This window comes from Tribolium madens, unplaced genomic scaffold (genome assembly GCF_015345945.1).
Source record: "Tribolium madens isolate multiple individuals breed KSU strain unplaced genomic scaffold, Tmad_KSU_1.1 Scaffold_3;HRSCAF=73;Tcas5.2_LG2, whole genome shotgun sequence".
NCBI lineage: Eukaryota > Metazoa > Arthropoda > Insecta > Coleoptera > Tenebrionidae > Tribolium > Tribolium madens.
In genome coordinates this window covers 164,029-189,873 of record NW_025401006.1, presented here as the reverse complement: position 1 = coordinate 189,873, position 25,845 = coordinate 164,029, and the positions used below count along the sequence as shown (strand labels likewise).

Genomic DNA, 25,845 nt, shown 5'->3' with positions numbered 1-25,845 from the left:
TTGTTTATTGAATGTGTATTGGACTTTCGGGAGTTGAAGTGTACCACATACGAACCTTTCGTACCCCGAAAAACTAAAAAGGATGTTTTTAGATTATTTCAAATTCTCTTGGGGTACAAATTTAATTCACAATCTGCTGAAAAATTACGATTGCAGACGTAACATTTCACTCCTCCTGCTGCTCTTAAACGTGGTAAAATAGATCCACAATCGGGACAAAATCCATCGATTCTTTCAAAATTAGGGCACGTATTCATTTTTTTATTCAATGCTTTAACTTATTTGAATTAACAATTAACCTAAAAATAAAACACCTGTATAGGGAATTTTATTATTTTTTTCTTTTAGTGACACTAACTTCACTCATGTCAACATAACCTATATTTGTCTTAAAGCGGGAAAAAGGTGAAACGTCTAGTACTAGGTTTGTGTTCCATTTCTTGAAATAATTTCGTTGTAAAAATGGCCACAAAACGCAATCTTCCACCCCCAAATTCAGCACGAAAGAGATTCAAGTAAGTTTTCTGGAAAAACGTTAAATATTTTCTATTCACCTATTTCTTTCTAGAAACGATAAACTTTTTCGCCCTCCAGTAGGTGATTTAAATCCTACTACAGATGCACTAATTTTTCAAGAATTGGAGTTGGATCATTATATATCAGTCCCCTATCCTGGCATGCCGGGTGCTCAAACGGGTACAGTACCTGTGGTTCGAATGTTTGGTATCACAAAAGTGGGCAATAGTGTGTGTTGTCATATTCATGGGTTTTCTCCATACTTTTACATTAATCTACCAAACGATTTTTCACAAACAGATTTGTGTCTCTTTAAGGTAAGAATCTTTTCATATTTAATGCAGGATAGGTCGTGGGATGTCTATTTTCTCTGCTAATATCATTGTTATTAAAGCAATAAACAAAAAAAAACTGCACATAGAGGATGTTGGGTTTACTCAGAACTCAAATGCATAAAAATAATACGCAGTTGATACTTTGATGATTTATTTCAGGAAAAATTAAATGAAGCTGTGGTAAGTGATATGCGGTCAAATAGAGACAACATAACGGAAGCAGTTTTAATGGTGGAATTGGTCAGGGGAAAATCCCTAGTTGAATATCAAGGAGAGGAAGATTGCAATTTTGCTAAAATAACACTAGCGTTGCCAAAATTTATAGCTGCATCCAAGCGTCTTTTAAGCACTACAGTCGTCTATCAGCCGCTTGCCCATTACACGTTTCATTTCTTTGAAGCAAATGTGGATATTGAAACGCGTTTCATGGTTGATACAAATATTCTGGGTTGTTGCTGGATTGAGTTACCCGCTGGCAAATGGTTCAGACGACCGGATAATAGTTATTCTATAACTTCACGTTGCCAAATAGAGGTGGATGTCTCATGGACTGACTTTATTTCCCATTCTCCAGAGGGTGAATGGTCACCTGTGGCTCGTTTTCGTATTCACAGTTTCGACATTGAATGTGCTGGAAGAAAAGGCATCTTTCCGGAGCCAAACGTCGATCCTATCATTCAAATTGCAAATGTGATCAAGTTACACGGTGATGAAGATGTAGTTACTCGAAATATTTTTACTTTAAAAAGTTGCGCACCAATAGGACATGCTGAGGTAAGGTTGAATGAGAAAATTGAACAGTAAATGCTACGAAATATAATGTAATATAGTGTTAACAAAAGAGATGCATTCATGTGTTTTAGATGTATTTACTTACACAAAAAAATAATTTATTAAATTTGAGCTTAAGAAATGTACAGTTGGAGACAAAATACTTTGGTCGTCACTTTTCTGACACTTTAATGTAATTCAAGCTTTAATGAATGACAAATTCAAATTAATGACAGCTACTATATCTTTCTATCAAAAATATATACAACTTGTCAACTTTGATTGACAGTAGCTAAAAATAAGGTTGAGAGTCCTAAAGCATGCTTTACAATTTAATGTCACTCAAGTGACATTGACGACCAAAGTATTTTGTCTCCAACTGTAATGTAATCTATTTTTGAGACTGAAATTTTTGAATTCCTTTTTTGTTTGTTTTTGAGTAAATTATTTAAAACTACATATATATACATAGTTGTCATTCTAAAAACAATTTTTATAAAAAAAAATTCTTTATTTATAACAAATTAATGTATTTACCAACAAAATAGTTATTTTTGTTCCAAGTACATAAAATACAGTTTTTGCGGACGAATCGTTGCTGTTTTCGGACGAGGTGAAACCGAGTCCGCAAAAACGTTTTAGGTAAACCTCATAGAAACCAAGAAGGATATCGATAGGCGGAGCCAATGCGTACTGGGTATAATGGGGAAATTTGAGCAGTGGCGTAACACAGAACTATTCTGTGATAAAAAGGGAATTGTAGAGTTGCTTTGTTTTCGTGTATTCATTGATCGAGATATTAAATATAAAAAAATTATACGATGCTCCACGATTATTTCAAATTAACGGTGATATTAATTTTTGTATAAATAAAAGACGAACAGAAAGTAACCAATAGATTCGTTTATTAAAAATATAAACATACAGTGGCGGACACGGAATTTTGGACATCAAATTTATGCCAGTTTAAAAAATGGCAATGTACACGCTTTATTCTCATTATAATTGACGTTTAAAACTAAAATTTGAAAGTTTTAATTGAAATTTATTTTTGATGTCGATTTTCCGAAACAATAATGTCAGCATTACGTGTTTTTAAATAAGTTCAATAAATTGTTCGTGTCTTTATACTTTTGGGCATACCAAGGACTACCATTTCAAATGACAAAGGTAAAAAGTAGCAAGGAGTATCGAGCGTTCTGTCAATTATAACAAAACGTTAAAATTCTGAAACAAGCTTAGCAAAACCTAAAGGATAATTTACACTTTTAATCTGTCAGGGGAATTGGGTGGACAAAATGTCCATCACTATACAATACAATACACGCCACTGCTCTTAGCTGATTTCAGAACTCCCCTATATTTACTAATGGATTCGTCCGCGACCAGTTTTCGTCTCTGCGCAATCGTTCCATCTATATCCTTCTTGGTTTCTCTGACCTCTAGTCGCGGCCATTGAAAAAACTTGACAAATAAAAAAAAAATTGGCGTAAATTTTCCCTTAAAATTAATTGACAATTTAAAATGTCACTAGAATCATGTGAATCAGGGGCGCAGGCAAAACACAAAATTTATTGAACATTAAAAAAAAGACTAGTGAAAAATAAAATGAAAAAACCAAGTTAATATTTTATTGTAACACCGCCAGAATCTACGACCATTTGTAGTCTTCTAGGCATTGATAAGACTGTGTGTCGAACATGTTCTAAAGCTATTTGATCCCATGCTTCAGCAATACTGTTAATTAATTCTTGTCAACTTTTTGGTGGTATCTGGTCATAATTCTACGAGCCATCATTCCCCAAATATTTTCTATTGGATTGAGGTCGCAGCTAAAGTCTGAACCCCATTTTCTCTGAGAAATTGTTGAATAATATGCGCAATATGTATTGGACAATTATCGCGTTGAAACACAAAATTATCTTCAAAAACGTGCGTCACCGATGGCAACATGCATTGGTGTAAACGAGAGCAGTTAGTCTTTGTTCAATAACCACACATATTCCGAGCCCCTGGGCACTTATCCATCCCCAAACGTTCACGGAGAATCCTCCGTAGCGATTAACCCTACGCACATACTTTTCCTGGAAACGTCGCCCAATTGGTCTGTACAGGGTGCTGCATTTTGGATGTCCGAATAGGGAATCTCCGAAACTAAGATGTTTAGCCAAAAACGAGTAATACATTCTGGGGCTCATTCTTTGAGAAAATAATATTGGTTAAAACCGCATCTTGCTATCGTGTTTTGTTTTGGACTTATAGACAAAAGTTGACATTTTAGGGAAATGTAAAAAAATTAATATCTTTGTTATTATAGAAGATACGGATTTGAATAAGACATTATAGATCATATAAATCATATCTTCATTAATATTATAGAAGATACGGATTAAAAAAAAAGGATATTAGTATACAGGCACTTTTTTACAAAGAATTTAATAATGTAGTTAACATTTTTTTTCAGTTATTGGTTTAGCCGTAATAAAATAAACTTGTATTTTTTTAAATGGAAATCATAGGCGGCTATGGCAATTTTGAAAAGCTTATTTTTTTCTGATCTAAAAAATATACATATATTTGTAACAGAATATTTTTTTATAGTTATACTTAGAAAATGAAATACATATTTTGTTTGATAATAGTTGGCCATGGAAAAACTATTTCACTCCAAATGTGTAAATAATAATCAATCAGAGTTTTGTGAACTGTGAAATAGATGAAAAAATAGATAAAATTGTAATAATAATAGATTTCAGTACATTCGACAAAATTGCGGCATTTTTAAATTTTCCTTACTGCGTCCACCACTGATTTGTCAAAGTGACGTTTTCAGTGACACTGACAATAACGACCTTAATAAAAGAAAAAATTACATTATGCAGTTTTTTAAATTTTGAGAGGATGTGTCAAAATCCCGTGTATTAGGTACTTTTCAATGACCGCAACATTTTTTTAAATCTCCCAAAACACGAATTCGCCCCCCTTTTAATTAAAAAAAAATTTGCCACCATATTGCCAACTTTACTTTTTAGTCCGGAAAAACTGTTTTTGGGGACTGAATACACTCACCCAAAAAGAAAATGACGCGTTCATAAACGAACGCTTATCGTGCATAGCCCAGTCAAATTAGACAAAAATAGAGCGATCGGTGGAAAAAAATCCTAGAGAGTTGGAATTTTTTTTAAACGCTTTCTTTATTTTTGGGTAGACATATATCAAAAGTCCCCGAAGATGGAGGGCGAGCTCGAGGAAGGGGAGGGGGCTAAAGGTGTCTTTTTTTGTTTTTTTGCTTATATCTCGGAAACTATTACTCCTAACGGTTTTTGCCTGCTTATCAAAATTTTCTATAAAAATGGTCCTTTGCATTTTTGTTGTAGGATTAACTCTAAGCGAGTTATAGGGCTGACAAAAAACATCATTTAAAAAATGTGCTTTATCCGCATTTAAAACAGAATTAATCTTGTGGTTTGAAAAAACTGAAAGCAAATTGAATTTATTGGGTGCAACACTTCATTAGAGAGTCTATAAAGTCTTCCGAGTCGTCCTCATATGCTGCATCTTCGTCTTCAACTTAAACATTGAAAACCGAATTACAGTCTTGTTCAGTACAATATTAATAAATAGATGAGTTAATATCGATGATTTGAATAAAGCTTACAGTAAACTAAATGTATTGGATCCAACAGTTTATTAGAAGGTGCTATGAGGGTCTGTCAAGTCTTCCGAGTCATCCTTATATGCTGAACTAGCATTTACCTGCGACTTTGTCCTCGTGTATTTCTGATATAAAATGGGAAAAAGCCCATAGACTTAGGTATTCTATAAAGCTAGATAATTACCTATGTTATGTATAGGATTCAGTTATAATAGTCTCGTTCTTCGCATGGGCTATGTTTATGGATAATTATTAAATGTTGATTTTCATAAAGTGTCGCCTCAGTGCACTTCTGCACTCTCAAAATTCGAAATTTTATGTTTCTAATTTTGTTTTTAAGCGTTTAAACTCTATTTTATTTCATTAAAATTAAAAAAGTGCACTTCTACAATATCTAAGGATCATATTTTCTAAATTTAATGTTTTTATATCCCTTTAAATCTGTACACCGTTTTATTCCCTTAAAAACTAATTTTCGAACAATCTGATTTTCGTGCCCCTTTACACCTCTAAATAATGTTATGTTTATATCTTTGTTTAAACATTTACACCCCATTTAACCCCCTTACAGATTGATTCTCTCTTTCATCCAAAATTTTTATTTATATCTCCGTTTAAATGTTTACACCCGAGTCACCTTTCAGGCAGACCAGCTTAGTTGAGGAACGCTCTACACATATAAATACTTACCATATACTAATGAAATGTGTTTCAAAGGATTTTTAATGCAATTTTATGTAGACTCCAAGGTTTTGAAGCCTACGGTTAGTCCTACGACAAAAATAAATAGGACCATTTTTGTAGGAAATTTTGATGCAGAAATAGACTTCTACAGAAAATTCTGCATAAATTACATAAACGATGAGTTTGTATTTATAGACCTTCGTGACTCCCCCTTTCTTTAATGAAGTATTGGACCCAGTACATTCAATTTACTGTCAGTTTTTTTTAAATTACAAGACTAATTCTGTTTTAAATACAGATAAAGCAAATTTTTTTAATGATGTTTGTTTTCTGTCCTATAACTCGCTTAGGGTTAGTCCTACAACAAAAATGTAAAGGACCATTTCTGTAGGAAACTTTCTAAGCTTTAATTTTGATAAGAAGATAAAAACCTATAGGAGTGATAATTTCCGAGATATAAGCAAAAAAACAAAAAAAGGCACCTTTAACCCTCTCCCCCTTCTCGAGCTCGACCCCCACCTTCGGGGACTTTTGATATATGTATACCCAAGTGTAAAAAAAGCGTTTAAAAATAATTCCAACTCTCTAGGATTTGTTTCCACCGATTTGTCTAATTTGACTAGGCTAGCACCCTATCATAAATTATCAGAGGTCGTAAACTAGTTTTAAGTGATGTTCGATATTTCGTTCATCGTTTTTTGAAATGTTTAAGGATTTTTTGTTGGAAATGATTGGTTGGGAGTCTTAGGACACATGTGAAATACCTAATACAATTTTTAAGTTCGTCCCGACGCGACGTTTCTACGTTATGAGAGAAGGTCACAAAAATAAATATTTGTTAGTTTGTTTGGTAATTTAATTTATTACTTCGTTGATGCAAAATAAGTTTTAATGTGCGATTAAAATTTAACGAATAACAAACACGGCAAAACACGGATTTTTATTTCATATTGTTTAAATTATTATTAAATTTAATTTTGCGGGCTGTGATGCGATCGCGAAACGTTCACTTTGCTGTCGGTTGCCTAAAAAGACATCTACACTCTTAATGGTTTTAATTATAAATTGCACAATCGTTTAAAAAAAAAACATTAGAATACCCAGAATAAAAGTTATCAATGAACGTTAGGCAATTCCTTTAATGAAATACCCGGATTAAAATTCCGACCATTACCGCAAATAAAATTCACTGGAAAATAATTAATCTTTAACACCACAGGGGATAACTAAAAACCAAAACTTCATTTAAAATATTTTTCAATTTTTCTTAAAACTGATAAATATTTATTAATTTTCGTAGAAGTGTCTTCTTTAGAAGGTTTTAAATTTTTGACCTAAGGGTATATCCACAACTTGTTATAGTTGTTGACTATGATGAAAAATTTTATTATTACCATAATCTAAATTATTAAAAGGCAACCAAATTGGTCAACGTCCTAACCTAATACTCTAATTAACCAACCATTTCTAATAAAAAAATTCTTAAACGTCACTCGAAACTAGTTTACAGTCTCTGATAATTTATGACAGAGGTTGGTTGTACAGAAATAGTCTAACCGAAAAAAACTCACAAAATTGTTATTATTTAGAATGTTATTTAACTTTAAAATATTGGTACCTACAAGGTTTGAGAGTCATTGGAATTGTTTCTTTGTTAAAATAAAATTGTATTCTAGTGCTTCATCAGTTAGTTTCTTCAGAAAGTCAATAATTTAAGCAGAAAACACTTGTCTTAATATTTTGTGTTCACACTGTGTAGATACAGAGTGTTCTATTAACTATTACGCTTTTATTTAAAAATAACAAAAATTCAATGCAATGTGAAGAACCTTGTTTAGCGAATATTTCAAAAATAGTCAGATACATATACAGAGTGTTTTGTTTTGAATCAAATTTGTCAGACTAGTTCTAATACTTACATTTTTAAAAATGTTTTTAAATTAAAAAGATATTACAGCTTAGGTATAAAAATGCACTATTTATCAATTCTAGATAGTTAACACTAGCGGAAACAGTCCAGGGGAAAAAACCGCATTGTCATTTTAAGCAAAATGTTCAGAAATCAATTAACAAATATTGACGTTTCTTGTTCCACGGTGCGGCAAATCATTTTTTCAGATTTACCGTACTTTTTTCCAAGATGATAAATTTTTCAAATGACAACAAGCTGGTAGAATATCTCATTTATTCTTGAGAGACATTGCGCTCTGTACCCTTTACATAGTCTCTGATCATTATTTTGGTAGGCGTATCTTATTTAATAGTTAACTTAGACACTGTTAACGTTCGTTTAACTTTTTTTTTTCGAATTTCTAGGTTCGTAGTTTTGATAGTGAGGAACAAATGTTGGAAGAATGGGCCGAATTTGTAAGAGAAACAGATCCAGACATATTTACCGGCTACAATATAAATAATTTTGACTTCCCGTACCTTATCGAACGTGCAAATCACTTAAAATTAAAACGTTTCGATTATTTGGGACGCATTCTCGACATTAGGTATTATAATTGTTTTTCGCTTTACAAATTCCAACAAGATTATTTTTAGGTCTTCTATAAAAGAAACAGTTACTCAAACAAAAATCGGTAAAAGAACTTTCAAGACGATTAATTTTGAAGGACGTGTACCATATGATATGTTTATGGTTATCAAACGAGATTTTAAGCTTCGATCATATACCTTAAACAGCGTCTGTCAAGAAATATTAGGAGAGCAAAAAGAAGATGTGCATTATAGCGTCATTACGGATTTACAGAACGGCGACGAACAAACCAGAAGAAGGTTAATTAACATTCAACTCGAGTAATACAGTCACAAAAGAATATTTCAGACTTGCAGTTTATTGCTTAAAAGATGCAGATTTACCGGTTAGATTACTCAGTACCGTTAGAAGTTTTACCAATGATGTTGAAATGGCTAGGGTTACCGGTGTGCCTATAACTAGCCTCTTAACAAAAGGCGAACAAGTTAAAGTGGTGGCCCAATTACTGAAACATGTTTGTAACTTTTTCAGTTTCTTTTTTAAATAGCCTCCATTGGCAATTGTTTAAAAAAATTACATTTGTTAATTATAGCGATAATCTGATAAGTTTATTTATTTATTAGGCTCGAGCTGCTGGATATTTCATGCCAACTCACCAGGGAGCACCCTCTTCGGAACAATACGAAGGAGCTACAGTTATCGAGCCTAGACGAGGTTACTACACCGATCCCATAGCCACTCTTGATTTCAGTTCTCTATATCCTAGTATTATGATAGCACATAACTTGTGTTACACGACTTTGATTAAGCCAAGTGTTAAAGAAAAGCTCGGGTTAGTCATTAATATCGTTAAGTATATTTTTAATCTATCTAAATATTTTAGTTTAAATGACGAGCAAGTTACATCCACTCCAGCTAATTGTATGTTCGTAAAATCATCGGTTAGACCTGGTTTGTTACCACACATCTTGCAACATCTTCTTGCGGCACGTAAAAAAACTAAGGCTGAATTGAAAGAAGCAACTGATCCGGTTGTAAGAGCTGTTTTGGACGGTCGACAATTGGCTTATAAAATTTCAGCTAATTCGGTTTATGGTTTCACGGGAGCTCAAGTTGGGAAACTGCCTTGTTTGGAGATTTCAAGTGTAAACTTTTTTGACGTTTTGCTATATTTTTGTTTCTATATTATTTTAGAGCGTTACAGCTTATGGACGGACGATGATTGAACAAACCAAACAAGAAGTAGAACAGCATTATCGCACAGTGAATAATTACGAATCCGATGCTGTGGTTATTTATGGTGATACTGACTCGGTTATGGTTAATTTCAAAGTAAAATCATTAGAAAGAAGTATGGAATTGGGAAGGGAAGCAGCTGAATTGATAAGCGCCAAGTTTATAAAACCCATCAAGCTTGAATTTGAAAAGGTATTAATTTTTTATTGTAAAATTTGGAAAATGATATAGCGATCTTTCAACTTTCACTTTATGGAGGATTTACCAAACAGTGCATAAAAATGTTAATCTGTCGGCAGTGTTCAGGTTTTTGTACTTAAAGTTTTAAGATTTGTATTTGTTCAACAAGAAAAAAAATCATACAAAGAAGTAGCTTTTAGGGGTAATAAATGCGTTTCATTAAAAAAAAAAAACGTGCTCAGCGAGGACAAAGTTGTTGAATTACCTCCCCTATCATTGCAATTTAATCCAATTGAAATGATTTGAGCTCAGTGAAGGTGAAATTAGAAAAACAAAAAACAGTATATTAAATCTGGTAAGAAACATCTTCGCACAATTTCCTGTTATGGATTTAGTACGGTGCTAATTAACTCCACCCTTATGACTCAAAAGCTAAGTAGCTTCTTAAGACCATAAGATCGCTATATTTTTAGCAAATTATAAAAAAAAATTGGTTTGAATCAAAACGTTCAAACGTTCAAAAAATTAATTTCTTTATTATCTTCTCATTTATGTTTTATTTTAAGGTTTACTATCCCTACTTATTGATCAATAAAAAGCGTTATGCTGGATTGTATTTTACGAAACCGGATAAATACGATAAAATGGATTGTAAGGGCATTGAGACTGTGCGAAGGGATAATTGTACATTGGTGGTTGATGTAATAAATTCATGTCTTCGAAAACTCCTTATTGATAAGTAAGTTTAGCACCGCTTATTCATATATTTTAAATATTTTTAACAGAGATCCAGACGGTGCTGTTAATTACGCTAAAAAAGTTATCTCGGATTTGTTACAAAATAATGTGGATATTTCTAAATTGGTGATCACAAAAGAACTTACGAAAAATGATTATGCTGCCAAACAGGCGCATGTTGAATTGTCGAAAAAAATGACAAAAAGAGACCCTGGAAATGCTCCTAAATTAGGAGATCGAATACCCTACGTTATAATTGCAGGAACGAAAAATTCTAAAGCATTTGAAAAAGCAGAGGTAATTTTTAGATCAAAATAATGTTTTGGGTAATTGAAGTTGATTTGCTTTCAGGATCCTATATATGTTCTAGAGAACAATATTCCGATTGACTCTCAGTATTATTTGCAAAATCAGTTGTCTAAACCTCTGATTAGGATTTTCCAACCCATTTTGGGAGACAGTGCCGAGTCAATCTTACTACGTATGGCCGTTATATATTTATTCAATTGAAAATATTTTTTGTATTGTTTTTAGGAGGTGAACATACGCGAACAAAAACTATGGTAACTTCTAGAGTCGGTGCTTTATCAGCGTTTACTAAAAAAAAAGAGACGTGTCTGGGATGTCGTTCAGTCTTACCAGCTGGTTATGAAGCAGAAGCGGTCTGTAGTCACTGTAAACCAAAAGAAGCTACGCTGTATCAACAAGAATTGGGACATCATAGGATGTTAGAAAATCGATTTTCTGAACTTTTTACGGAGTGTCAAAGATGTCAAGGATCTTTGCATGAAGAGATTTTATGCACAAGTCGAGATTGTCCAATTTTTTATATACGAAAAAAAGTTCAAATGGAATTGGATGCAAGTAAAATTAAAATTTCTAGATTTGGCGATCCTGTTATGGAAGAATGGTGATTTATTTTTACGTGCTTTTTTTTGTATTATCTATAATGTTTGTCACTACTTACGTTAAACTGCTTTTACCATAAAAACAATTTCAAATATTTTATTTTTTATTGTTTTGACCACATTCATCATTTGTTGTCACTAAATAATAGAATACAATTGTTCAACAAACTGTATCAGTAAGAGATCAATCAATCGATTTTTGCAATGTTTGTGCCTTGTCTTATAGTACCGTGCGATCAAATAAAAAATAAATTAAGGGTAGGCGTCGATTAAATTCAACCATTGGCAACACATTGGCTCTGAATCTGGACTGGAAAATTTTCACACAAAATGAAAGTGAAAATAACCATCCACCGTTTTCCTCTTGTACCGCAATAAAAATTTTCTGCTCTAAAGTGAACATTATTTCACTCAAAAGGAATAAAACGCAAACTTGTCAAAGTTTCCGCTGACAATTTATTTTTTTTATGATCGCACGGAATTTATTTTGTGCGCAGAATTTAAAATAAAAACCGTTTTTGCGTATTATCTCCAGTTTTGCACACTACATTTTAGCTTTCATATTTTTTTGCATTTATGTACAAAATTGATAATTGATAAGTTTTTTTGATAAATCATATGCTTATTCAATTACAAGTCCGGATTGAAGAGTTTTCCGGATTAGCCAAGTTTTTTTTTAGGCTAATTTATTACGAAAAATCTAATAACAAATTTAATCAGAAAATAACATGATGTAGGTGCATATACAGGGACATTTTCTTTATTAGTATACATAGCCCTATGTATACTTTAAAAGTAAAACGGGTCAACTTCAATGTTACTATGGCAATTACGATTAACCGTTAGTCTAGCCATAGACAACCAATATTACAAAGGCTTTAATATCGATAAATAAAAGATGACCTTTTAAAACAACAATTAAATATTAATTAAAAAAATTAAAACCCATCTAAACATGAAAAATTTAATAATTAAAGCAAGTGTCCAAAATGCTTTCCTTGCAGTTCCGAACAATAACCCAAGCGATTTTGAAAACCCCGCCACTGCATTCCTGATAAATTCAGGATCTATATTATTACATTCTGTACGAATACGTTTTTTCAGCTCTTTTAAATTTTGCATTGGAACATTAGTATAAATATTTATTTTTAAATACCCACAAAGAAAAAAATCGTTAGGTGTCAAGTCTGGTGATTGTGGGGGCTATGCGATGGGACTATCTCCATCAATTTTTTTTGGGTAGCTGCATTTAAATTTCAGAAAACTGTCCGAGAGAATTCTTGGAGAATTAAACATAAGACGATATCCTGTAACAAGAGATTCTCCGAATAACAAAATAAAAGAAGTAGTAAATGCCTAGAAAACGAATGCTGCAAATTTTGTTCGAACTGTAGAGGTAAAAAAATCTAAAGTGTCCGAAACATGAGAGCATTGACATTGGAATGTCCGAACTAGAGTGTGTCCGAATTGTCGAAGTTGTACTGTAATTACAAATGACTTACAAATGAACGAAATACAAATTCAAAGACTTATTTATTCATGTAATAAAAATTTCGCATTTTAAGTAATGTATCATTATTGTTGTTTCTTTGAAAGTTTCGTCTCTGTAAAAATATTATATTTCAGGCCACACTATATCTTCGATCCATTTAATATAATGTGACACTCTCACATACACTCCTGGACTCCCAGCACAACCCTTTCCAAACGATGTTATTCCAATTATATCGTACATACATACTATTTCGTCACCAAAATGATATATTTGAAGTGGTCCTCCAGAATCACCCTGAATTTTTTTATAAACTACGGCTTAATTCCTAAGTTGATTTTGCATTTACCTGACATGTGTCTTTCTCTTCTCCGTCCTTTGAACCTGCACAAACTTGTAGGTCATCGACTATTCCATTCTTCAGTCTTCTTGAAATTTGGTTTTTATAGGAAGCATTACAAGTGTTGTGATCAAAGAGATCCAACGTTACTTTAAGTAGCTTATTGCTTCCTTCACCAGCCCAAGTGGTGTGACCCCATCCAGTTGCTATAGCTCTTTCAGTAGGAATTTCATTTCTTGAAAAAAGACAAGCCGGTCTGGCATATGGATTCATTTTAGCTTCAGTTTCCAATTTCAAAAGGCCTATGTCGTGATAATGTGAACTTGACTTATATTCTGGGTGAGGAATACGTTCTTCTATTTTCAATTCTTGCCTGCGGTTTTTATCATTGTAATCACTTGCTCCTATTCTTACGTATTTGGCCTCCCCACTAAAATGTTATTTTATTAATTTATTGTAGAAAAAGTGAAAAGTAGACCTATGACTGTACATACATATTTCAGTAATGGCGAATCTATCGCAACAAAAAAATTTGTTTTTAACTTGTTTGAAAGTGGATACATTTGGTCTGACAATACTCGTATTTTTTATTCTATCCATATTTGATTTTTTATTATCTTTTAATGAGAGTTATAAAAAAGTGATCAAAGTGTTTGGGGAGAAAAATAGTTGCTTACGGTGAAATGAACATAAGCGCATTTTTGCACCTATGAGAAGAAAGGTGTTAACGATTGGATACAACCTGAGGTCAAAATAGATACTTTCCGAGGATGTAATAAAAATTTTATTGTCTACAAACTAGACGAGATAGAATACTATACTTACTGTTCATGGTGGCTTAAACAATGTGCAGCTGTAAGAATATATTGTTTACTTATAATAGTCCCTCCACAAAGCCATTTTTTTTCATCTCTAGTTGGTTCAAATCCAATTACTGCCTATAACAATACTAAATTTATTGAGAATTGGTGGAAACAAAATTTCACCATATGTGGGAATTCTTTTCTGCCTGCTAATTCTCCACCAACGATAAGCTTAACAACTTCGTGTCCACATTCATTTCTTTTAAGATCGGAAGTACCAATTAACAAAACTGGCGATTTGGTCACTTCATATATGTATGCAGAATATTCCCTACATTCTGGTTCAGAAATAATATATTATATGAATAAATACTAGTTGCAGAATATAATATACAGGGTGCGCCAGAACTCGCGCCCCAGAGAAAAATGCGATATAAGGTAAGATACCAGGAACATGGAAAAAATGTTAAAAAAAAATTATCTATAAAAATTTCGAAGTTATGAGGGTTTAAAGTTTACACTTTGACTCTATTTATTTCTGCTGGAAAAATAATTTTCCAAGGTTTTTTGCTATAGGCTATTAAAAGAGGAAACAAGGAAGCTGTATCCTAAATTGTAACTCTGTTCTATGTTATTTGTGGCTTTTATTGGCAAAATTTTTGTCCCTTTACTAAATAATTGTAAAAAAACATTTACAAGATCATCAGTATCCTTAAATAGATATAAAAAAATGTCAAATCTCAAAAAATAAATGTCAAAATTTTTTGACAGATAGAATTTTCTAAACATTTTTTTAATGTTTCTGGTATCTTACCTTACTTGAAAATTTTCTCTGGGGCGCGAGTTCTGGCGCACCCTGTATATAATATAAATACTAGTTGCAGAAGGTACCTTATTCATTCAAGCCATTGTTTGAAATTCGCGTAGCGGTGAGTTGAGAAACAAACGATTGATTGAATGGCCTTCTGTAACGAGTGTTTTACAATTTTTTCTATTTTGCGCCTTTTATGCTGTTTTTAAAGAAAAAAGTGATTTTTTTTATGTTCGCCACCGAAAATTTGGGTCACCAACATAATGTTTTTTTTTTTATAAAAATACAATACAAAATACACTACGCCTATTAGTAGTGTGGGAAGCTGTTAACGCACTCAAACGAGTTCGTTACTAGACAAAAAATAGAGAAATAGTATATTAAAGAACACGTTTCGTAAGGCAAGTTTTGTGAAATGAGATCAGGTTTATGAAACGTGCAGGGAAGCGCGAGTTTTATAAAGAATTAGTTTCCACTAATGACTCATGAAACAAGTTTTTTAAGCCATTTTTTCTATTTTGCGCGTTTTACATTTTCAAAAAAAAATAAAAGTCACTTTTTCATAATTTAGCCCTAATAAGGTGGTGGTTGGTAATAAATGTCACAAAGTTTGAAAAAATCGATTTTCGAAGTGTCAAGTCTAGAATATTTATCAAAATTTTGTTGAATTAACAATCGATAATGCAAATATTTCATGTACACCACCTGAATTAAGCGAAATGGCTCAAAACGTCGCTAAAAATCACCTTTATCAACCTCTACAAACTAGAAAGTAAATTGTACTAGTCTATTTCAGCACCCAAATTGGTGTTGAAATGGCTCATTAAAACATCGGTTTTAGTATCGAAATTAGCTTTTTTTCAGACGCAAAATAGAAAAAATGTTTTAAGTTTACATTAAGTTTCCAGAACTTGTTTATGAGCCGTTTGTTGGGAGTTCTAAATGAAATTGATTGATAAAAATATACTACTATACAGGGACAACTCTGAACACAGCCCTATGTTTAGTTTAGAAAAACACAAATCAATCCATTGCTGTCAATTAATCTCAGTATCGTGTCTACAATTTAATAAAAGCAACAAAATAAAAAAATGCTTTATTTAAATGAAGATGATGAGAAATAAATATATAGCAAAAGTTTCACTGAAAACATTAATTAAAAAAAATACAAACATAAATTTTTGTTTGGCCTCATGTTTTTGACTTTTTTTTGGGGCGAAACATGAAATTAAGTTTTTATTTTGTTTTAATTATTGTTTTCGGAAAAATGTTTGGTAGATATAACATTATTTTTTACTGTGAAGTACTTAATATCCTATTTGAATGTAATTTCTCTGTTGTTGTGAGGCAATCATTGAATGACAGCAATAGATTGATTTGTGTTTTTTCAAACTGAACATTGGGCTATGTTCAGAGTTCAGAGTTTAAAAAATGTCCCTGTATATGTAATTAGATTAATATTAAATTTCTTACTTCTTACTTACTTCGTTTACTTATTTCACCTGGCTGTCTTTTTGATTTTTGTTGTTCCTTCTGATTTTGTGATGGACAACATACTATGGCTTGTGTTCCTTCAAAACCACATGTTTGAGGGAAAACATGTTTTTTAATATCTTCACGAGCTTGTTGACAATCAATAAATAATTTGCAGACACCAGGTGCACCGGATGATGTCAAAGTACAAACATCACCTAAAACGATGTTATTAGAGTAGGTACCATTATTTTTCGAAATAATGTTCCTTCCAAAATTACGTACCTACATATTACTCAAGAAGAAAACACCATTATTCATTAATTTAAAAAGTACTCTCACAGAGAATTGTTAAAATTTTCTAATAAGGATGAGTATAGTTTCTAAATTTGTATAATACTTTTTTCCCGCTGCTGGAATTTTTTATATTATTTTCTGAATGAAATGGTATAATCCCTAAATGTTTTATTACTTCAGTTATAATATAGGTTTTTATTTTAAAAACAAGTTGGGCTATTTTGTCTTTTTGTATTAGAGTTTTGAGGCTTCATTTTGCGGTTTTCTTCATCGATTAACAATAAGGGATATTTTTATCCATTTAAAGCAGCTCCATTCCTCGAATAAACTTTCGATAAGCTTTTGGTATAATTGTTTTATTTATTAGGTAGTACTATACTATTGTTATAACCAGAGTAAGGCAAATTGAGACACGAGTTCACTGTGCAACCGCTGCGATTAGCCATAAGCGTCGATTGTGGCCGTCGCAACGCGTCGCGTTTTCGGGTATGTACAACTTAGCTTATTATTCGCAAATTCGTACTCACTAATTAATGAAATATAAACCAAATGATTTCACATGTATTTATGTAAAAAAATAAATATGCAACATTAGTAACTATAATAATTATTTATATCAAAATCTAGCACATCTCTGCCTTAGGCCGAACGCACTGCCTGGTTGCCTATTCCTGCGACATCAATTTGCCGAAGTCTGGTTATAACAATGTAACGAAACATTTTTAGCAAAGAATTATCTTTGATTTTTGTTTGCAGTTGGTCATAAAAAAAATGGATCTTCAACTAAAGGAAATAAAATACATACATACATTATCACGAGTGATAATGAGCCTAACCACATTTGAACTGCAGCCAGTAATACATTTGCATAGGCTTCATGGATTTTGATTATGAATTTTAAAAGTAATAAAACATAGTTATCGCGTAACTATGAAATTGACAAGAAAGGAAACACAGTTTTTAAGGTTATTGTCTATCTACCATTGGAAAACACTTTCAAGCCTTTTTGGAGCTTTTCTATACAGGAAACATTGTCTTTACAAAGGTTCATCGGCAGAAGCATTTTTTCCAAATTCGCCATAAATGAGAATCAGATCTGTTTTCTCATCGTTCGAATGCATTTTGAAATTTTGCTAATGTCAGTTGTGACATGGTTGTGACAAATAAAATTATCGAAGCAAAGCTATCGTGGATTCATAATTCGGTTTTTCAAACAATGCGATATCTAAAATATCCACGTTAACTTTGCAAATGTATTGTGGGTTGTATTTTCAATTCCGTCAGGCTCATTATCACTCGTGAAATACCCTGTATGTTTCTGGGCCTAGACGGTTAAAGAGAATAAAATTTGCAAAAAAATACCCATTTGTAGTGAATTTAATTCTCTAGAGTTTATTTATTTACATTTTCTTTGTAATCTCTACGGGACATACAGTCCAATGAAAAAAGGTGTCCGAACCTACTCCCCCTACAGTCACTAATAAAAATTTTAATAACCATTAAAATTATCTTGCTTATAAAACTGTTGTAACAACTTAAATCTGCTTTTCAAAGCATTAGAATTTTAACATTTTTTGCAATTTTTTCCTAATACTATAAAATTAACCTTATTTCAACTTTACCTACAAATTGTTGGTTGTATGCAACGTTCAGAATTGTAACAATAACAAAAATCCGTAGATAATTGGCACGTAACATCTTCTCCGGTGATGGAGGCTTATCACTTTGCGCAACTAGCAGAACTTGACCAGTGACCAGATCAAGTCAAGATTCAAAGAAAGATTTGGTGGGGGAACAGATTATTCATATTTTTTTATATTTTTTTACATTTTTATAACTTTGAGTCATACATACACAGATAAATTGATGACTTTTAAGATGTATGCAGAAAAGTTTCACGGCAAAGAATGATAGTTTTTCGTAATAACAACTTTCCATGAACTTGATATCATGTCCTTCAACAACTTGTTCCCGGAATTAAATCCAGGAAAATAATAAATAACTTTATAAATAATACCTCAATTCAAGTATTAATAAAGTTGATATTTTAAAAATGTTGCACTTCTAACTAATTATTTGTAAAATAAGGTTATAGGTATTATTATCGATTTTTAATAAGAGTTGATTTCATATAGTGCATACAAGGTTAGCGGTTTTCCCAAGATATTAACAAATGTGGATTGTTTGAAGGATTTTACTTTGTCTAAGTGTAAAAAACTGAAATAATATTTATTTAATTATTACCTATATTTAAGGCCGATTTGTAGAACACAAATTTTTATTCGCATTCAATTTAACGTTTGGCAATATAGTACTAATGTAAAGTAAATGATTTCTTAACAATTGTAGGAGCTGTGAAGAAGACACTCTTTGGAAGAGATGTTTTTTACAACATTTGAATTTAGTTAATTTGACATACAATTTGATATACAGGCTGAATTATGAAAAACGCCCCAAGCCATAACTTCATTATTTTTAAAGTTACAATACTTCTTACAACAAAGTTGAACATTTTTTGTCAACTATCGTTTGGGATAGATGCTAAATTAATGCTGTTTTCTGTTTCACCGGAAATGACATCAACTTTATTTTTTTAAGTGGAATACCGTGTATTCCTTTGGATTTTTTGTTTAATTGCCTTTTAAAAGGTTTTAGTACCATATGCCTAAAACTAACCGTTTGTAAGAAATGCGTCAATTAAAAATTTATTAAAGTAGGCAGTGGAAAACAATAATATCAAGTAATGTTGACAAATATTATTCCTTTGCATTTTCTCTTACTGTTTTTTAGTTTTTGGTGTTAATCATGGATGATAATGTGTTAACACGTTAACAAACATGATTCAAGAATATTTTGAATGAAATAAAAATTGTGGGAGAGCACTACGTCTTTACACTGGGCAATATCCGATGTGAAAAGTTCTAATTCCTCTACTTGAGGATGTTTAGGCTTAACTTAAGGTTAATTAGTTAATTAATTAATTTTTGATTCATTTATTTTTTATTTTAAGCGTTAGTTCAATAAAAAATCACTTTTCTCATGTGATGCGATAATCTTGCCGATCAGTGCAGATAGTTACACGTGGTTACACTTTCGTAGGGGGGAGAATGAAAATTATTTAACTACTATTTTAGTCGTGGTAACTTAATTACAGTTAACTACAGTTTTATTATTTAACTAAGTACATTATCTAATTACGTTTAGTCCAGATATACAGGTGTGTAAGAACTCGCGCCCCAGAGAAAAATTTCAAGTAAGATAAGTTACCAGGAACATGGAAAAAATGTTTTTTGTTTATTTGAAATTTTGGCGCATCGACTGCATCGGTCATTGGGGTATAATACAGTGGTTTTTAAATTTAATTTTACAATTTATCTAATAATCTAACACTCTTAAGATAGTTAATTATGTCTTGCGTTTGTATACGATGGGGGTGTTAGTCCAGCATCTATGCGGTGTTGCGCAGTTTTTGGGCACTGGAAGAAGTGGGTGACGTCTAATTTTTTTTGGCAACACTGTGGAGTTCTTTTTTTCCATTAGGTACATGTGGGTTAGTCGAGTGTGTCCACTTAGGAGTTGGTTAAATGTGACCTCTTCTCTGCGGTTTAAAAAATTTTATCTGTCAAAATATTATTTGACATTTTTTTTATGTCTATTTAATGATATTGATGATCTTGTAAAGTCTGTTTTTTATTTAAATGGAAATTACCAAGTCAAAATTTTGGTGAAAAAATTGGTAGCAGCTTGTCTCCATAGCCACAAATTTTGTTTGCTCTTTGTTTTTGTCCCCAGAAATTTTGTTAAAAAAATATGGTTATGTTTTCAAATTGAGATGTTGTCAAAATTTTGACTTTTATGAATCTTGTGTGTCTGTTTGCTCTTTGAAAGCGCTATAATTGAATACCTGATGACAGACATCATTACCTAAGGTCTAAAGACAGAATTCAGTCCTAATAATTTTGATAGAAACACACCGCACGCAAGTACAATGTTGTGGACAAAAATGAGGTTCTCGCTACAAAAACTTTGAAGAAAAAGGATGTATATACGAAAAAAAAGTTATTTAGCAAAAGATACAAGTAGGTATTATGATGATTGGCAATAATTTTTGTGTAATAATTAGGTTCAAAATTGTTACTTTTACAACTCGTTCCTCAAAAACGATGCACAAGACACTAATTTAATTGCATTCTTTCCGAGCTTCTTTCCCATTCATGTTTATTTTGTGTTCTTGTCAATTTCTTGCTAAAAATTGAGAATGTTTAGCAAACCTGCATTACAAATTGCGTCTACATTTTAACGGGCCCTTTTTACATATATGTTTTTTTTTATAATTATTTAGTCAAAGTACAAAAATTTTGCCAATAAAAGACAGAAATAACATTAAACAGAGTAACAATTTAGGATACAGCTTCCTTGTTTCCTATTCTATTATAATAGCCTGTAGCAAAAAAATATTTTTCCAACAGAAATAAATAGAGTCAAAGTGCAAAATTTAAACTCTCATAACTTTGAAATCTTTATAAATAATTTTTTTTAACATTTTTCTTGTTGTCTAGGGCATCGCCCGAGGATACAGTGTCACGGAGGTGCGCGACTTTCGTCGCCACTGTCAGTTGTCACATTCGTGTATGGGATATCCACAACAAAAAATCGTATTGTAACTTTTATTTCTTCAGGGAACAATCGGAACACAATTTTACACTTTGCCAAAATTATAATGATTAAAAATTATGTTCAATGAGTTTTAAAAGTTTTATAATTTCATGGAACACCTTTTCTTTCCTATGTTTCCCATAATGAAAGTCTACATGATTTATGTTTTTTATTTCCAGTTTGCCATAGACTTTTGCTTTTTCGTTTAATTTATCATATAACAATTCGGAGTCCTGAAACAAAAAGAATTAGTACAGTAATTTTATTTATCATTAGAAAACTAAAGAAACCTCTGATGTGGCAATAGAATCATGTTTACTGTAAATTAAATAAGTAGGAGTAATTATTTTCTCAATTGGATATTCAGGTGGGATTAAACTACCATATATTTTTTTATTAATATTAGGTCCATAATCGTACATTTGAAAGCGTCCTCCAGACAGGTATTGTTGCACATAGTGGTAGAAAATTTTCCAAGAGTAACTTCTTGGATGATGAGAGATTGAAAGATTTATAAATGCCTAGAAGAAATATGAAATGTATGCCTAGAAAATTTAGATCTGGAATTACCGGGTCAAATTCCTGAGGAGTCCATCCTTGAAAAAGAGAGATCATCACAGTTGCAAGATATTTAAAGGGAAGTTCTAACATTAACAGCCTTAGAGTTTGCATCAGTGGTGAATCGTATTCGTAAAGATGTGTAATATGCAATAGTGTATTAATCATCTTAAAAATTACGAAACAGTTTATAATTCGTGTCTTCGTTTTAATACCTTCAAGTATGGAGTAAAGTATGCAAGGTACTTCACAGGAGATCTCACATGTTTTAAATAACATACTGGACTCATACTTATAAAAACTTTAACAGAGTCTTTAGCTTCTTTAGGTCTCAACGAAGAGTAAATGAGTGATGCAGTCGTTGACATTGAATGAGATATAAAAACAATTTTACTACCGGTTTTCATTTTAACAAAATCTATTATCGTTTTATAGTCAAAGAGGCCAATTTCATGAAAGCTAGAATCAATGGAGTTGCTGTTTGGACAATAATAATTAATAAGTGTTTTGTTTCTACCTAAAATCCCAAAATTTTGCATCTGAAGTGGTTAAATTTACGTGCTTTCGTGAGAAGTAAGTTCCACGATGGTTGGGTAGCCAAATATCATAGCCAAAACTCCACAGCAAAAATGCTATTAAAAATGTAGGTAAAAAAACATAGAGGGCTATAAGAAACATACCTAGTGATTCATTACTTTGACCAACCCATACAATTGAATCCGTGGTAACGGGATGTTGAAGAATTGCTACACCTTTTGGACGCTGTCTTGGAATACGAAATAATGTTAAAATGTAACCATCCTCAGTAGTTACGTTATATGTTTCACTAAAACCGATATGTTTTTCGATTATTTTAGCCTAGAATGTAGACATAGAGGTAATTTAACTTGACGTTGTAGGTTTTTTAAACTCACAGTTTGTTCAAAAAATTCAGAATTGTAATAACAGTTTTTGCTAGTGTTGATAAAATAATAGTCGATATAATTTTTACAGGAATTGTTAGGAAGATACTTTGATACTGTTTCTTGAATAAAAAAACTCACTACACTTAGTATAAGGTTTAGTAACATTATAAACTACTTTGAGGAAACGCATCAGGAACTATGACCACTACAGTCAGGCATTATTTAATATTGTGATTTAAATTGTTCACTTCAATTAGCAATGAGTGAATGTTAATAAGAGAAAGATTTTTTGTTTTATTTTTAACCTTGAATAAAATTATAAATAAATGAGTTATACTCTTATATGTACAGGGTGTCTCAAGTTTTAGGGCCAACGAAAAAATAAATATTTCTAATTAATTAAAAAAGAATTTTGATAGTGTAAACGATAGAGGATTAAATACATTTCAATTTGATGTTTTGATATTGTACAAAATTTTTAGCATATACAGGGTTATTCATAATTATGAAGCAATATTTGAACCTCAAAAATGACCTATAAAATGATGTTAATTTAAATAATAACTCGTGTCCTATCTCTACTGATAAGAATTTTACAGCCCTCGGAATGTGGGTATGGAAATTTGTTTTTTTTTTTTGTAATACTTCGAAACCATTTGACCAAATATTATAAAATTTGGAATGGTTACTTGCGAGAACATACCTTTTAAACTAGTAATTAGGAAAACCGGAAACATCTACTCAATTTCAGGTTCCAGCAATTGTAGATCACATTTTCTGTGTTTTTCCATTTTTTTGCTCTCTTAACACCAATTTTTTATTGCCCAAATCGATAGAGTAATCAATTTTGATTAAAAAACGCATACCCCTAAAATGTACCGTTTCAAAGATATTTCAATTTAAACTGAGGACTGCACAACGCTGAAACCAAAAAGTAGGGATTTTGAATGGATGATATCCACGGTAACAAATGACCATGGTCTCACTAATCGCTGTCAGGCATCTGTCAACTTTGACATTGGACGATTATTAGACAATTAATCGAAAATATTTAATAAAAGAGTTTACTTCAGATTCCAAACATAACTTAGAATAAATCCAAATGGATCTCGTGGCATTTAATTCATAAAAAATTCGCAAAAATTTATTGTCAAAGTTATCAGATGTCTGGCAGGGATTTATGTGACCATGGTCATTGGTTGCCGTGGATACCATTTATTCAAAATCCCTATTTTTTGATTTCAGCGTTGTGCAGTCCTCAGTTTAAATTGAAATATCTTTGAAACGGTCCATTTTAAGAGTATTAAAGGTTATGAGTTTTTTAATCAAAATTGATTACTCTATCGATTTGGGCAATAAAAAATTGGTGTTAAGAGAGCAAAAAAATGGAAAAACACAGAAAATGTGACCTGCAACAGTTGGAACCGGAAATTGAGTGGATGTATCCGGTTTTCGTGATTACCAGTTCAAAGGGTATGTTGTCACAGGGAAATGTTGTAATATTTGGTCAAATAGTTCCAAAGTTATTACAAAAAAATCAAATTTCCATACCCACATTCCGAGGGCTGTAAAATTCTTATCAGTAGAGATAGGAGACGAGTTATTATTTAAATTAACATCATTTTATAGGTCATTTTTGAGGTTCAAATATTGCTTCATATTTATGAATAACCCTGTATAGCAGTGAGATCTTAAAAATCAAATTTGGAGAAAAAGAATTTCCATTAACTGGAATATTTACTACATCATAAAATTTTTTGATTTTTTCTGTCGTATTTATGAAATTTAGATTTAGAATAATAACAAAGTTGATAGGTTTTGGAATAATTAACATTTTTATATTGAAAATCTGAAACTTAGAATAATTTATGGGAGGTTTGCGGTAATTGGTGAGAAGTTCTTGACAAAAGAAAAATGACATTTATGACTTACCTGGGCTCTATTGTGAAGCCTCCGCTCTATTGTCAATGCATTAGCAGCACATCATCTCAAACATGACCATAAATTACCAGGATTTCCGATTTTTAAAATTGAAATGTTAATTATTCAAAATCTATCAACTTTTACATTATTTAATTTTCACAATTACCACCAGAAAAAATCGAGCAATTTTATCACGTAGAAAAGATTCCAATTAATTAATTAATTTTTTTTCTAAATTTAGCTTTAAGGCTCTCACTGACATATCCACGCTAAAATTTTAGAACAATATCAAAGCATCAAATTATAATCCTTTACCGTTTGCGCTAGCAAATTTTTTTTTAAACAATTGAAAATATTTATTTTTACGCCGACCCTAAAACTTGAGACACCCCGTATAGTAATATCACAACCGAGCTAGGATATATGCCATCATCTCGAGGGCTCATTGTACCATGAGATCAAAAATTACCTTGGTAAAGGGTGGTCATGGATTTTAAAATAATTATCGTAGGTTATGTCATCGACGATGTCAGTGACACAAACATTGACAAAATTATTTCAAAAGAATATAAGCAACGACAGACGTTTTCCATTCCATGATCACTCTTGACCAAGATAATTTTTATCTCACACGGTATGGCCGAGAGGCACAGTTTCAAGTTTAGACAGAGCGCGAGGGTGTAATGAATTCCTACAAACAATTATATGTTATTTTGTTTACAATCACATTTAGTTTAAATAATGAATCATCGATTTTTTTGTTATAGTTGATGAATGCATTGACGTAGTTGATATGCAACCAAATTGCGTTTTTGACATTTAATATGTAGGGCCATTTTTGAGACACAAAGTTAAAGCCGATTTGAACACGTGCAAACTTCATTACAATGGCCGTTGGTGAACTAAATTTGCGAAAGGAACGCAATTAACAATTGTCAGGGAAATTATTTTAGGCCGGCGGCAATTTTAACAACTCACTACTTTAATAATTTTGAAAGTACTCAACCACTTTGAAATAATCCTGTCAGAACAGCTGGTGCCAAGGTGTCGAGGTCAGGTCATCATTTAATGATAAGGCAACG

At 31.8% G+C, this 25,845-nt stretch overlaps 3 protein-coding genes across 5 annotated transcripts; 1 reads left to right on the top strand and 2 right to left on the bottom strand.

The window, feature by feature from the left end:
* The first annotated feature begins 342 nt into the window (after window positions 1-342).
* On the top strand, window positions 343-11,600 carry LOC123008279 (DNA polymerase delta catalytic subunit). Of its 2 annotated transcripts, XM_044404043.1 has the most exons (13): window positions 344-515; window positions 569-833; window positions 1,011-1,625; window positions 8,278-8,459; window positions 8,509-8,742; window positions 8,792-8,957; window positions 9,067-9,275; window positions 9,327-9,588; window positions 9,638-9,871; window positions 10,426-10,598; window positions 10,645-10,894; window positions 10,949-11,078; window positions 11,132-11,600. In XM_044404043.1, the coding sequence occupies exons 1-13, from the start codon at window positions 463-465 to the stop codon at window positions 11,509-11,511; spliced, it is 3,153 nt and encodes a 1,050-aa protein (XP_044259978.1). In that variant the 5' UTR covers window positions 344-462; the 3' UTR covers window positions 11,512-11,600. The 2 variants fall into 2 exon arrangements, with proteins under 2 accessions (XP_044259977.1, XP_044259978.1); XM_044404042.1 differs by having other exon boundaries at window positions 343-515; window positions 9,067-9,588.
* Window positions 11,601-13,019: 1,419 nt separating this feature from the next.
* Window positions 13,020-18,499, bottom strand: LOC123008328 (serine protease snake-like). Its single transcript, XM_044404130.1, has 6 exons — window positions 18,344-18,499; window positions 16,436-16,642; window positions 14,324-14,478; window positions 14,163-14,275; window positions 13,347-13,767; window positions 13,020-13,294 (listed from the first exon to the last, which is right to left on the bottom strand). Exons 1-6 carry the CDS (start codon window positions 18,417-18,419, stop codon window positions 13,121-13,123), a joined length of 1,146 nt encoding a protein of 381 aa, XP_044260065.1. The 5' UTR covers window positions 18,420-18,499; the 3' UTR covers window positions 13,020-13,120.
* Window positions 18,500-21,374: 2,875 nt separating this feature from the next.
* On the bottom strand, window positions 21,375-23,220 carry LOC123008000 (lipase member K-like). Of its 2 annotated transcripts, none has more exons than XM_044403564.1 (7): window positions 22,850-23,220; window positions 22,616-22,793; window positions 22,453-22,567; window positions 22,151-22,394; window positions 21,948-22,103; window positions 21,668-21,898; window positions 21,375-21,610 (listed from the first exon to the last, which is right to left on the bottom strand). In XM_044403564.1, the coding sequence occupies exons 1-7, from the start codon at window positions 23,003-23,005 to the stop codon at window positions 21,446-21,448; spliced, it is 1,245 nt and encodes a 414-aa protein (XP_044259499.1). In that variant the 5' UTR covers window positions 23,006-23,220; the 3' UTR covers window positions 21,375-21,445. The 2 variants fall into 2 exon arrangements, with proteins under 2 accessions (XP_044259499.1, XP_044259500.1); XM_044403565.1 differs by having other exon boundaries at window positions 21,798-21,898.
* Between the last annotated feature and the right edge of the window lie 2,625 nt (window positions 23,221-25,845).